This window comes from Gorilla gorilla, chromosome 1 (genome assembly GCF_029281585.2).
Source record: "Gorilla gorilla gorilla isolate KB3781 chromosome 1, NHGRI_mGorGor1-v2.1_pri, whole genome shotgun sequence".
NCBI lineage: Eukaryota > Metazoa > Chordata > Mammalia > Primates > Hominidae > Gorilla > Gorilla gorilla.
The window spans coordinates 105,788,515-105,800,375 of record NC_073224.2 but is presented as its reverse complement, the minus strand read 5'-3'; the positions used below and the strand labels follow the sequence as shown (position 1 = coordinate 105,800,375).

Sequence of the window (11,861 nt, the reverse complement as noted above, 5' to 3'; positions counted from 1 at the left end):
TTCATCCCCCTTCTTCCTACTACACTTAATGTCTTCTTTCTGTTGACTCTTTTTGGGAATAAGGAGCAACAGGCTTCTGTCTCCCCTCATCCTCAGCCTCCCGTTCAACTTGTTTATTCTCCCAGAAACCTCCTTGTAACATACTTTCGTTTCCCCAGTTTTCCTTATGCTTGAAAAGTAGACCCAAGATAACAGTCCTAGAAACACACACAATGGTTTCTTTTTCTTTTTTTTTTTGAGATGGAGTTTTGCTCTTTTTGCCCTGGCTGGAGTGCAATGGCACAATCTCAGCTCACTGCAACCTCTGCCTCCCAGGTTCAAGCGATTCTCCTGCCTCAGCCTCCCAAGTAGCTGGGATTATAGGCATGTGTCACCACGCCCAGATAATTTTTTTTTTTTTTTTTTGTATTTTTAGTAGAGATGGGGTTTCTCCACATTGGTCAGGCTGGTCTCAAACTCCCGACCTCAGGTGATCTGCCTGCCTTGGCCTCCCAAAGTGTTGGGATTACAGGCATGAGCCACCACGCCCGGCCAGAAACACAACGGTTTCTACTGGTTGTTTTGCTTGTTTGTGTAAAGAGCAACTTTGAGAGGGATATATGGAGTCTGGAAAGGAGAACAAATTGCCTTCCTAGACTCAACCAAGACTGGCCCCCACTAGAAAATGCACTCTCCTCCCCAAAACCCGCCCCCTCACAGGAGGCAGGGTTTTTCTTTTGGGCAAACCTGCTCCTGGGGAGAGGAGTGGCAAAACCTGTTTTGAGGATGAGGTTACCTCCCTTCCACACCTCCCTCCTTGGAGGCAAGAGCTACAACAGCTGAGACAGAAAAGAGGTAAGGAAGTGTTGGGGGCTGGGACAACCAGCTCCCCAACAACTCCTAGGTGTTTAAAGAAGGAGGCAGGAAGACTTGTGAAGATGGGAACTATACAAGAGGCAGGAAAAAAGACAGATGTTGGGTAAGTAAGATCTTGGCTCACTTGATTGGTAACAGTGAATAAACAGTCCTGAGAGACTTCCCCACCACCCAGCTCTTACCGGGTCAAATCTCGGGTTCCTCAAGGAGACAAGACTAAGAGAATTTGCAGAGAAGAGATGAGGGTGGTTTTAGGTAGGAAATGTCAGTATGGTATGGAACTGGGGAACGGGATTCCAGGATAATTCCCTGGTTTAAAAATAAAGGAAGTTTCTGTAATATGTTGTACCTGATAAATCTGCCTATGTTCTTTTATTTTCTAACCCTCACCCTCCAGAATGGCCATCAGGAAAGCTGAACCAGAACCGAGTTTAGGTCCAGGTTCTTGTTCCGGCAAATCTTTCTCCTTACCTTCTTCCTCCACCCCTCCACCTATGCCATGTTTTCCCTTAGCCACTCCCCAGCTCGGTGGAGGAAAGGCAGGCCTGACTAGGTACCGTCTTCCCGACTTTGCTCAGTGATAGCTGGGTGGGTCTAGCTGGGTTCCAGCCACTTGTAATGTGGGACATCTCTCACCCCAACTTTGTAGGTGGAGCAACTGCTACAGAGGTAAATATGATTAACTTTACATTCCATCTTTCGTCTGCTCCCAAACTTAACAGCAGGTAATCTGCTTCTAGCAAGTGGTGAAGGTAAGAGAAACATCTGTATAGGAGGCAAGAGATCTGAGTCCTTTTGAAGACCTATCCTCTGTATCTCAATTACTGTTCTTCATTTCAATTATTCTTACCTACTATTCAGTTCCCTTGATCTTTTCTTCTTGGGGGCTGTCTTAGGGTCAGGGAGATTGCAGAAGCACCAGAACTAGGAGCAGCCCTGAGACATGGGGAATTGGAGCTGAAGGAGGAATGGCAGGATGAAGAATTCCCTAGGTGAGGACGTGTGAGGGTGGCTGGGAGAAGGGAGAGATGGTCACGAATGGACGGAGGGGATGGCGCGGCGGCTCATGGCTGTAATCCCAGCACTTTGGGTGGCCGAGGCGGGGGGATCACCTGAGGTCAGGAGTTTGAGACCAGCCTGACCAACACGGTGAAATCCCGTCTCTACTAAAAATACAAAATTAGCCAGGTGTGGTAGTGCATGCCTGTAATCCCAGCTACTTGGGAGGCTGAGGCAGGAGAATCACTTGAACCTGGGAGGCAGAGGTTGTAGTGAGCTGAGATTGTGCCATTACACCCAAGCCTGGGCAACAAGAGTGAAACTCTGTCTCAAAAAAAAAAAAAAAAAAAAAAAAAAAAGCAAATGGACGCAGGGATGGTGAATTAGGACTTGAAGGAAAAAAATGGGAAAAAGAAAACAGAGGCTGGGCGTGGTGGCTGATGCCTGTAATCCCAGCATTTTGGGAGGCCGAGGCAGGTGGATCACTTGAGCTCAGAAGTTCAAGACTACTCTGGGCAACATGGCATAACCCCATCTCTACAAAAATACAAAATTTAGCCAAGTGTGGTGGTGCACACCTGTAGTCCCAGCTACTCGGGAGGCTGAGGTGGGAGGATCGCTTGAACCCTGGAGGTAGAGGCTGCAGTGAGCTGTGATTGTGCCACTGCATTCCAGCCTGGGCAACAGAGTGAGACCCTGTCTCAAAAAAACAATTAAAAAAAAAAGCATAGGTGATAAAATTATGGTGGGGAGAGAGAACCTATATATTGAGTCCTGGCTTGATGCCTTTGGTGTATATGTCTGCCGCCTTTTAATCTCTTCCCCTCTAGATTGCTTCCTGAGAAGGTTGGCACTTCTGAAGATCCTGAAGACCCTAAAGGAGATTCACAGGCAGGTAGGTCAAGTAGAAACCAGGCCTCAAGTTCTTGATTCTAGTCCAGTAAAGGGCTATGCCACCTCTATCCTTTTACAGTTCCATTTCCCCCTTTCCCAAATCTCCCCTGCGTGAGTCCTTCTTCAGCATTCACCCCATATTATCACTTTCACATACAGGAATTCTAGCCCTCTCGGCGCTCCAACACACACTCACCATCTTGGTCCTCTTTTTCCCTCTTTCTCCAGCTGCAGGTACCCCCAGCACTTTAGCCCTGTGTGGCCAGCGCCCCATGCGCAAGCGTCTTTCGGCCCCAGAGTTGCGGCTGAGTCTGACTAAGGGGCCTGGAAATGATGGAGCTTCACCCACCCAGTCTGCACCTTCCTCTCCTGATGGCAGTTCTGACCTGGAGATAGACGAATTGGAGACACCTTCAGACTCGGAGCAGCTGGACAGTGGACATGAATTTGAATGGGAAGGTGGGAAACAAACCAGAGGACTCAGCTGGTAGAAGTAGAGGCTAGAGCTAAAGGATCAGGATGGACTTAATGGGACTGCAGTTAGAACTAATAAGGTGGGACCAAGGGCTACAGCCAGCAAAATTAGTTTCCTCAAATGGAACTTGGGCTTATAGGTCCAATGTGAGAGTAGTCAGTAGAGGGGGAGGGGAGCCCATTGTTTATTGAGGAAAATTTAATTGAATGCCTGTTATATACTATCATGTATAGGACTGGGGTTATAAAGATGAATAAGAGAGGGCCTACAGGGAATTCTCTGCCTAGTAGGAAATAAACATATATAAAAATAATTGCAGTTAAAGGTTATGATCTATATATGTGTAGGGTACAGTGTAGACAGGGAGAAGGAAAAGGTCAGTTCTGCGTGAGAGATGTTAGGAAAGGCTTCATGAAGGAGATGATTCTGAGCTAAGTGTTGAAAACTGAAGCTGACATTTATCAGGTAGTTGGAGAGAGGGCATTCTAAGGAGAAGAAGCAGAAGCAACTCAAGCAATAGCATGGCATGTTGGGGAATTCAAAGTATGAGCATGACTATTTTAATATGAAGGGCCGGGAGGTGAAGAGAGAATGACAAAAGATAGTGCTGCTGGATTAAGTAGAAAAAGGTCACATCATGGAGGCCCTTGCTGCCATGCTAAGGAGTTTAGGTTTTATCTTGTAGACAATAGGGAGTCATGATAAGTTTTTTTGTTTTTTGTTTTTGATACAGAGTCTTGCCCTGTCGCCCAGGCTAGAGTAGAGTGGTGTGATATAGGCTTACTGCAACCTCTGCTTCCTGGGTTCAAGTGATTCTTGTTCCTCAGCCTCCTGAGTAGCTGAGATTACAGACGTGTGCTACCACGTGTGGCTAATTTTTATACGTTTAGTAGAGATGGGGTTTCACCATGTTGGCCAGGCTGATCTTGAGCTCCTGGCCTCAAGTGATCCACCTGCCTTGGCCTCCCAGTGTGCTGGGATTACAGGTGTGAGCCACCATGTCTGGCCCAGTAAGGTTTTAATCAAAGGAGTAACATGATCAAATTTAATGACTCTGAAAAGATTGGAAACAACCTAAAGATCCAGCAGTAAGGTATTACGTTTGTTATGGTGCATCCATCCAATAGAATACTAAATACTAGGCAACATTTTGTTTTTGAGACAGTCTTGCTCTGTTGCCCAGTCTGGAGTGCAATGGCACAATCTTGGCTCACTGCAGCCTCAACCTCCTAGGCTCAAGCAATCCTCCTGCCTCAGCCTCCCAAGTATCTGGGACTATAGGCCCACGCCACCAAACCTGGCTAATTTTTATATATTTTTGTAGAGACAGGGTCTTGCTATGTTGCCCAGGCTGGTCTTGAACTCCTGGCCTCAAGCAATCCTCCTGCCTCAGTCTCCCAAAGTGTTGGGATTACAGGCATGAGCCACTGTACTCGGCTATGCAACTATTTTTTAAAATGAAGCAGTTCTTAGGCCGGGAGTGGTGGCTCACGCCTGTAATCCCAGCACTTTGGGAGGCTGAGGCAGGTGGATCACCTGAGGTCAGGAGTTCAAGACCAGCCTGAGCAACATGGAGAAAGCCCATCTCTACTAAAAATACAAAATTAGCTGGGTATGGTGGCACACACCTGTAATCCCAGCTACTTGGGAGGCTGAGGCAGGAGAATCGCTTGAACCGGTGAGGTGGAGGTTGCAGTGAGCCGAGATTGCGTCACTGCACTCCAGCCTGGGCGACAAGAGCAAAACTCCACCTCAAAAAAAAAGAAGCAGCTCTTTCTATTGCTATGGAAAGATCATGCAGAATGGTGGGTATAATATATTATCATTTGAATAAAAAGCTAAAGAGGCTGGGTGCAGTGGCTCATTCCTGTAATCCCAACACTTTCGGAGGCTGAGGAGGGCAGATCATCTGAGCCCAGGAGTTGGGACCAGCCTGGGCAACAAAGTGAAACCCTATTTCTACAAAAAAAAATTTTTTTTAATTGGCCGGGCTTTGTGGCACAGACCTGTAGTCCCAGCTACTCGGGAGGCTGAGGTGGGAGGATCACCTGAGCCTGGGAAGTAGAGGTTGTAGTGAGCCAAGATCATGCCACTCCACTCCAGCCTGGAAGACAGAGTGAGACCCTGTCTCAAAAAAAAAGGTAGAGAAGAAAGCAAAGCTTGCTCTAGCAGTGGTATAGAGGGTCTATTGGAAAAAAACAGACGAGAGGCAGGGAAAGCAGTAAGGAGGCTAGTACCAAGGCCAGGTGAGAAATACTAAGAACCCAAACCAGGATAGCAGTAGTGGAAAGGATGATGAAAGAATATCATAGAGATAGATGGATGACAATCTGGAGTCCAGTTCATTTCAGGGCTGATAGAGAAGAAGGAGTTTCAAATGACATGCAGTTTTCTCACTAGCTAGGCATGCTGATGGGTACCCATAGCCCTAGCTACTTGGGAAGCTGGGGTGGGAGTATCACTTGAGGCCAGGAGGTCAAAGCTGCAGTGAGCAAAGGTCGAGCCACTTTACTCCAGCTTGGATAGCAGAGTGAGTCCCTGTCTCTAAAAGAAAATAACAACAACAACAATAATAATAATATAATTTTCTCATTCAGGCAGCTAGATGGATTAGTCATTCATCAATACAAGAAATATGGCTGGGCACGGTGGCTCATGCCTGTAATCCTAGCACTTTGGGAGGCCAAGGCAGGTAGACCACCTGAGGTCAGGAGTTTGAGACAAGCCTGGCCAACATGGCAAAACCTCATCTCTACTAAAAATACAAAAAATTCGCCAGGCATGGGGGCGTGCACCTGTAGTACCAGCTACTCGGGAGGCTGAGGCAGGAGAATCACTTGAACCTGGGAGGTGGAGGTTGCAGTGAGCCAAGATCGCACCACTGCACTCCAGCCTGGGCAACAGAGCAAGACTCCATCTCAGAAAAAAAAAAAGGAAATAGGAAATATGAGGGAGAATAAGAGGAATAATTTATTTATTGTTATTATTATTATTATTATTTTTGAGACAGAGTCTCACTCTTGTTGCCCAGGCTGTATTATTATTATTTTTTTAGAGACAAAGTCTCACTCTGTCACCCAGGCTAGAGTGCAGTGGTATGATCATAGTTCACTGCAGCCTTGAACTCCTGGGCATGAGTGATCTTCCCACCTTGGCCTCCCAAAGCAGAAAAGAATGATTTTGAGTTCCATTTTTTTGTTGTTGTTGTTATGTAATTTTATTATTTTTTAAATTTTTTGTAAAGATGAGGTCTCACTTTGTTGCCCAGGCTGGTCTCAAACTCCTGGCTTCAAGCAATCTTCCTGCCTTGGCCTCCCAAAGTGCTGGGATTACAGGTACGAGCCACTGAGCACAGCCTTGAGTTCCCTTTTGAATCTGGTGATTTGTTGATGACAAGCAGACACGAAGTGAAGATGTACACTCTAGGCATTTAGGGATACGGCTAGAGTCAAAACAGAAGCCTGGGTTAGAGGCTAGGTGCGGTAGCTCATGCCTCTAATCCCAGCATTTTGGGAGGCCAAGGTGGACTGATTGCTTTGAACTCAGGAGTTCAAGACCAGCCTAGGCAACATGGCAAAACCCTGTTTCTACAAAAAATACAAAAATTAGCTGGGCATGGTGGTGCATGCCTGTCGTTCCAGCTACATGGGAGCCTGAAGCTAGAGAATCGCTTGAGCCCGGGAAGTGGAGGTTGCAGTGAGCTGAGATCCCACCACTGCACTCCAGCCTGGGTGACAGAGTGAGACTCTGTCTCAAAAAAAAGGAAAAAAAAAAAAGAATCAAGGAAAACATTGAGTAATGACAGATTAGAGTAACAAACTAGGAATCTGAGGAAGTTACAAAAAACTGAAGGTAGGAAATCTGCCTTGTTGATCCTTCCCCATCCCTCTCTTTTAGATGAACTACCCCGGGCAGAGGGTCTGGGCACCAGTGAGACAGCTGAAAGGCTGGGCCGAGGTTGTATGTGGGATGTGGCTGGAGAAGATGGACATCACTGGAGGGTGTTCCGAATGGGACCACGGGAGCAGTGCGTAGACATGACTGTCATTGAGCCCTATAAGAAAGTCCTGTCTCATGGAGGTAATGGCTAGCATAATGCAGGTGTTAAGAGCTACGGCTTCTTAATAAAATGCCTAAGCTGGAGACTCAGTCATTGGATCCAAAATCTATCCTGGAACTTCCAGAGACCCTCAGAGTCCCTCAACTTAAACAGATATACTATCTGTCAATACATATTTGTTGACCAAATGAATTTTCCCCTTACACTCTCCAGGTTACCACGGTGATGGCCTCAATGCTGTCATCCTTTTTGCTTCCTGTTATCTACCCAGAAGCAGCATCCCCAACTACACCTATGTCATGGAACACTTGTTTAGGTGAGGTGGAAGGCCTGAAGGGCTACAGGGCAGTGTTAGGGAGGGAAAAGTAAAAAAGAACTCCTTCAAAGATCAGTAGCTGATGGGAGAGTCTACAGTAATGTTCCTCTCACTCTCTGAAGCCCCCAACACATACCTTCCCTGCAATTTCATCTCCCCAGGTATATGGTGGGAACTCTGGAGCTGCTAGTAGCTGAAAATTACCTGCTTGTTCATTTGAGTGGAGGCACAAGCAGGGCCCAAGTTCCACCTCTAAGCTGGATACGTCAGTGTTACCGTACCCTGGATCGGCGGTGAGACCTGGGATGAGAGGGCTACAACTCTCTATCTCATCTTTTTTTCCCCATCTTTCTATTATTTCTTCTTCCATTTAGTCCTTTTCCTATTTTCTTTGTCCTTTTACGTTCCTTTCCCAGCTCTTTTGTCTTCTGTCTTCTCTTGGAGTCAAGGAAATCTAGCTTCAAATCCTGCCGTTACCACATTACCGTTTACTAGCTGTATGGCTTTGGACAAGTCACTTAACCTCTCTGGGCTTCAGCTTCAGTTTTTTGTTTGTTTGTTTGTTTTGTTTTTTTTATTTTTTTGAGACAGGATCTGGCTGTGTCATCCAGACTGGAGTGCAGTGGCACGATCTCGGCTCACTGCCACCTCTGCCTGCCAGGCTCAAGCGATCCTCCCACCTCAGCCTCCCAAGTAGCTGGGACTACAGGCATGGGCCACCATGCCCAGCTAACTTTTGTATTTTTTGTAGAGATGGAGTTTCACCATTTTGCCCAGGCTGGTCTCAAACTCCTGAGCTCAAGTGATCTGCCCACCTCCACCTCCCAAAATGCTGAGATTATAGGCATGAGCCACTGCACCCGGCCACTTCAGCTTCTTTATCTGTAAAATGGCAATAGTTATACTTTTGCCACTGCGTATTTATGAAAATCGAGTAAATTAGTGTGGCATATTGCCTGGCACACAGAAAGCACTCTTCTCTCAGTCTTGCCATTTATTTCCCTTTCCACACCTCCATTATCTTCTTCTCTGCCTTCATCACTGACCTATGTGTCTTCTCTGTCACCAGGCTGCAGTGCAGTGGTATGATCTTGGCTCACTGCAACCTCTCCCTCCCTGGCTCAAGCCATCCTCCCACCTCAGCCTTCCAAGTAGCTGGGAGTACAGGCATGCGCCACCACCATGCCTAGCTAATTTTTGTATTTTTGTTGTTGTTGTTAGAGACAGGGTTTTGCCATGTTTCTCAGGCCAGTCTTGAACTCCTGAGCTCAGGTGATCTGCCTGCCTTGGCCTCCCAAAGTGCTGGGATTACAGGTGTGAGCCACTGTGCCTGGCCCTGTGTCTTCTTTTCCTTCTCAGGTTTTTTTTTTTCCCCTTTTGGTTCCCCCATCTCCATTTGCTCACATTTCTCTTCTTGCCCCCTTTCCTTTTTTCGTCCTTGCTGGTCTTCTTCCACCTAGAGTTTTATAAGTAATCTTGGTCATGGAGCGATGTAGAAGCATGCAAAAGGAACTTACGCGAGGGTAGAGCACAAGATGGAAATGGAGCAGAAAAAGACCAGGTGGTCGGGCGCGGTGGCTCACGTCTGTAATCCCAGCACTTTGGAAGGCCGAGGTGGGCGGATCACAAGGTCAGGAGTTCAAGACCAGCCTGGCCAACATGGTGACAAGTCATTATCTCTACTAAAAAAATACAAAAATTAGCTGGGCATGGTGGCATGTGCCTATAATCCCAGCTACTCGGGAGGCTGAGGCAGGAGAATCACTTGAACCCGGGAGGTGGAGGGTTGCAGTGAGCCGAGATCAAGCCACTGACTCCAGCCTGGCGACAGAGTGAGATTCCATCTCAAAAAATAAAAATAAAAATAAAAATCCGGGCGCGATGGCTCACACCTGTAATTCCAGCACTTTGGGAGGCCGAGGCGTGCAGATCACGAGGTCAGGAGATCGAGACCATGGTGAAACCCCGTCTCTACTAAAAATACAAAAAATTAGCCGGGCACGGTGGCGGGCACCTGTAGTCCCAGCTACTCAGGAGGCTGAGGCAGGAGAATGGCGTGAACCCGGGAAGCAGAGCTTACAGGGAGCTGAGATAGTGCCACTACACTCCAGCCCGGGCGACAGAGTGAGACTCCGTCTCAAAAAAAAAAAAAAAAATCTTGAGAGTTTTTTTAAAAATGAGGATCATGGAGGGCTAAATAAGATGGGTGGAGCTGAGATTACAGCTGATGGAATGGGGATTAGACCCAAGTACCAGATAAATCTAGAAACTAGAGAAGTGAATGAAGGAAGTTACAGTACAGAAAACAGTTCCACTTGATCTTCACACATAAAGGTGGAAGAAGAAATAGGATGATCTCATGTTGTTTTTCAGGCTACGGAAAAACCTGCGAGCCCTGGTGGTTGTCCATGCTACGTGGTATGTGAAAGCATTTCTGGCACTGCTTCGGCCCTTCATCAGGTACTAGTTCTAGGAACAAGGACTCCTTTCTCCTTCCCCCCATTTTCAAAATCAAGATTAAGATCTTTCTCCACCTTGATTCTTTCTAGCCTTAACCACTCTACTTCTACATTTTTCTTTGCAAGGATTTTTGGGAACCCTTCTCCCAATACAAAACACAGTTGATTTATTCTCTCTTTTCAGTTCCAAATTCACACGAAAAATCCGTTTTCTGGACAGCCTGGGGGAGCTGGCCCAACTCGTATCCCTGGATCAAGTCCACATCCCTGAAGCTGTCAGACAGTGAGTTTCACACTTAAGAATAAAGCTTTGGGGTGGGATGTGTAAAGCCAATCTCTACTTTTTTAATGCCTTGGGGGACATACAAAAGAACGAAAAGCTAGAGGGCCCTGCTTTCGGGTGCTTTAATGTATATGGGGAAACTGCACACACCCAGAGAAGAAATGAAGGACACTACTGCATCCAACAAGAATAAATGAAAAAAAAAAAAAAAACCTATACATATAAGTGCAGAGGCAATAAGGAATAAAGGAATAATCACAGTGCAGAGGAGATTCAGACTGGCCCTAGAAATTAGGAAGAGATGTGTTGGCAGTGAACAGATGATATCCAGTGGGGGAGAGAGTGTTAGGGAGCAAAAGTGCTAAATGATGACTCAACCCAATCATCTAGCTCTTCCAATTCACCTGGCTTCTCTCCCCAAACCAGAAAATAAAACCCAAGTCCTACCCCCTGAACCACTTCTCTCCTCCCCCTCTCCCTCTCCTAGGCTGGACCGGGATCTCCATGGCTCAGGAGGGACCTAGCACAGGACTGGATAAAGGGCCTTAGAACCAGTTAGTGATCTGCCTACACCCGAATCCCTGAAACATCTGAACTGTTTTGTAAATCATCTTATCCCCAACCTCAGTACCACCGGATCTTCACTTCTCAGTGGGATTTTGTCCTTTGCATGACCCTACTTTCAGCAGGGCTTTGAGGCTGGGAAACTGATCTGCTGGGTGACTTTCATTCCAGTTGCTGGGATGGAAGGCTGAACGTAGGGTCATTTTGTATGGGATATGCAGAGCTCTGGGTTTTTTTGTTTTTTGTTTTTTGAGACGGAGTCTCGCTCTGTCGCCAGGCTGGAGTGCAGTGGTGCGATCTCGGCTCACTGCAACCTCCGCTTCCCGGTTCAAGCCATTCTTCTGCCTCAGCCTCAGCGAGTAGCTGAGACTACCGGCGCACGCCACCACGCCCAGCTAATTTTTTTGTATTTTTAGTAGAGACGGGGTTTCACCATGTTGGCCAGGATGGTCTCGATCTCTTGACCTCGTGATCTGCCCGCCTCGGCCTCCCAAAGTGCCGAGATTACAGGTGTGAGCCACCGCGCCCGGCCAGAGCTCTGGGTTTTAATCCTACTTTAGCTGTAGAACCTTGGGCAAATAACTTCATCTTTTTGGGTCCTAATTTTCCTCCTCTCTAACTGGAGAGACTGTGATCCTTCCACCTTGGATGGAAGAGGCTTACCTGACAGCCAGCCTGCCTGCTGGGAGCCAGGAGAGTCAGCTCATTAAATCTTGAAGAACCGCTGTATGCCCTTTTTCCTTCTAAGTCATGTCTGCTGCCTGTGAGCCTGGGAAGGAGTGCTTTCAAAACCTGTATTTTTGCCCTCTTTAGTAAATTTAGAACTGTAGAGGCTAATAAACTGCGATGAGACATTTAAGCTCTGCTCCAAAGAAGTGAACGACTCTTTCACCACCTCTTGCATCCCAAACCTTCGGTTCTGGCAGAGTTCTTGCCGGAGAGGTTCCTTGGGAGCA

The 11,861-nt window shown here is 47.0% G+C and overlaps 1 protein-coding gene across 6 annotated transcripts; it reads left to right on the top strand.

The window, feature by feature from the left end:
• The first annotated feature begins 27 nt into the window (after window positions 1-27).
• On the top strand, window positions 28-11,780 carry BNIPL (BCL2 interacting protein like). 6 transcript variants are annotated; one of them, XM_055358798.2, is made up of 10 exons: window positions 28-958; window positions 1,752-1,847; window positions 2,685-2,749; window positions 2,977-3,207; window positions 7,121-7,303; window positions 7,497-7,599; window positions 7,761-7,892; window positions 9,973-10,059; window positions 10,243-10,341; window positions 10,829-11,780. In XM_055358798.2, the coding sequence occupies exons 1-10, from the start codon at window positions 918-920 to the stop codon at window positions 10,863-10,865; spliced, it is 1,074 nt and encodes a 357-aa protein (XP_055214773.1). In that variant the 5' UTR covers window positions 28-917; the 3' UTR covers window positions 10,866-11,780. The 6 variants fall into 6 exon arrangements, 4 of the variants coding, with proteins under 4 accessions (XP_055214773.1, XP_055214783.1, XP_063550166.1 ...); XR_008670539.2 differs by lacking the exons at window positions 10,243-10,341; window positions 10,829-11,780 and adding an exon at window positions 9,060-9,213; XR_008670538.2 differs by lacking the exons at window positions 10,243-10,341; window positions 10,829-11,780 and adding an exon at window positions 9,060-9,229.
• The last annotated feature ends 81 nt before the right edge of the window (window positions 11,781-11,861 follow it).

What these genes read in the sequence shown, in the direction of transcription:
- BNIPL (XM_055358798.2), top strand. Translation starts at nt 918, where the DNA reads ATGGGAACTATACAAGAGGCAGGAAAAAAGACAGATGTTGG. An exon ending in ACATGAATTTGAATGGGAAG is followed by an intron (nt 3,208 to 7,120) that starts GTGGGAAACAAA and finishes CCTCTCTTTTAG; the next exon opens with ATGAACTACCCCGGGCAGAG. An exon ending in GTCATGGAACACTTGTTTAG is followed by an intron (nt 7,600 to 7,760) that starts GTGAGGTGGAAG and finishes TCATCTCCCCAG; the next exon opens with GTATATGGTGGGAACTCTGG.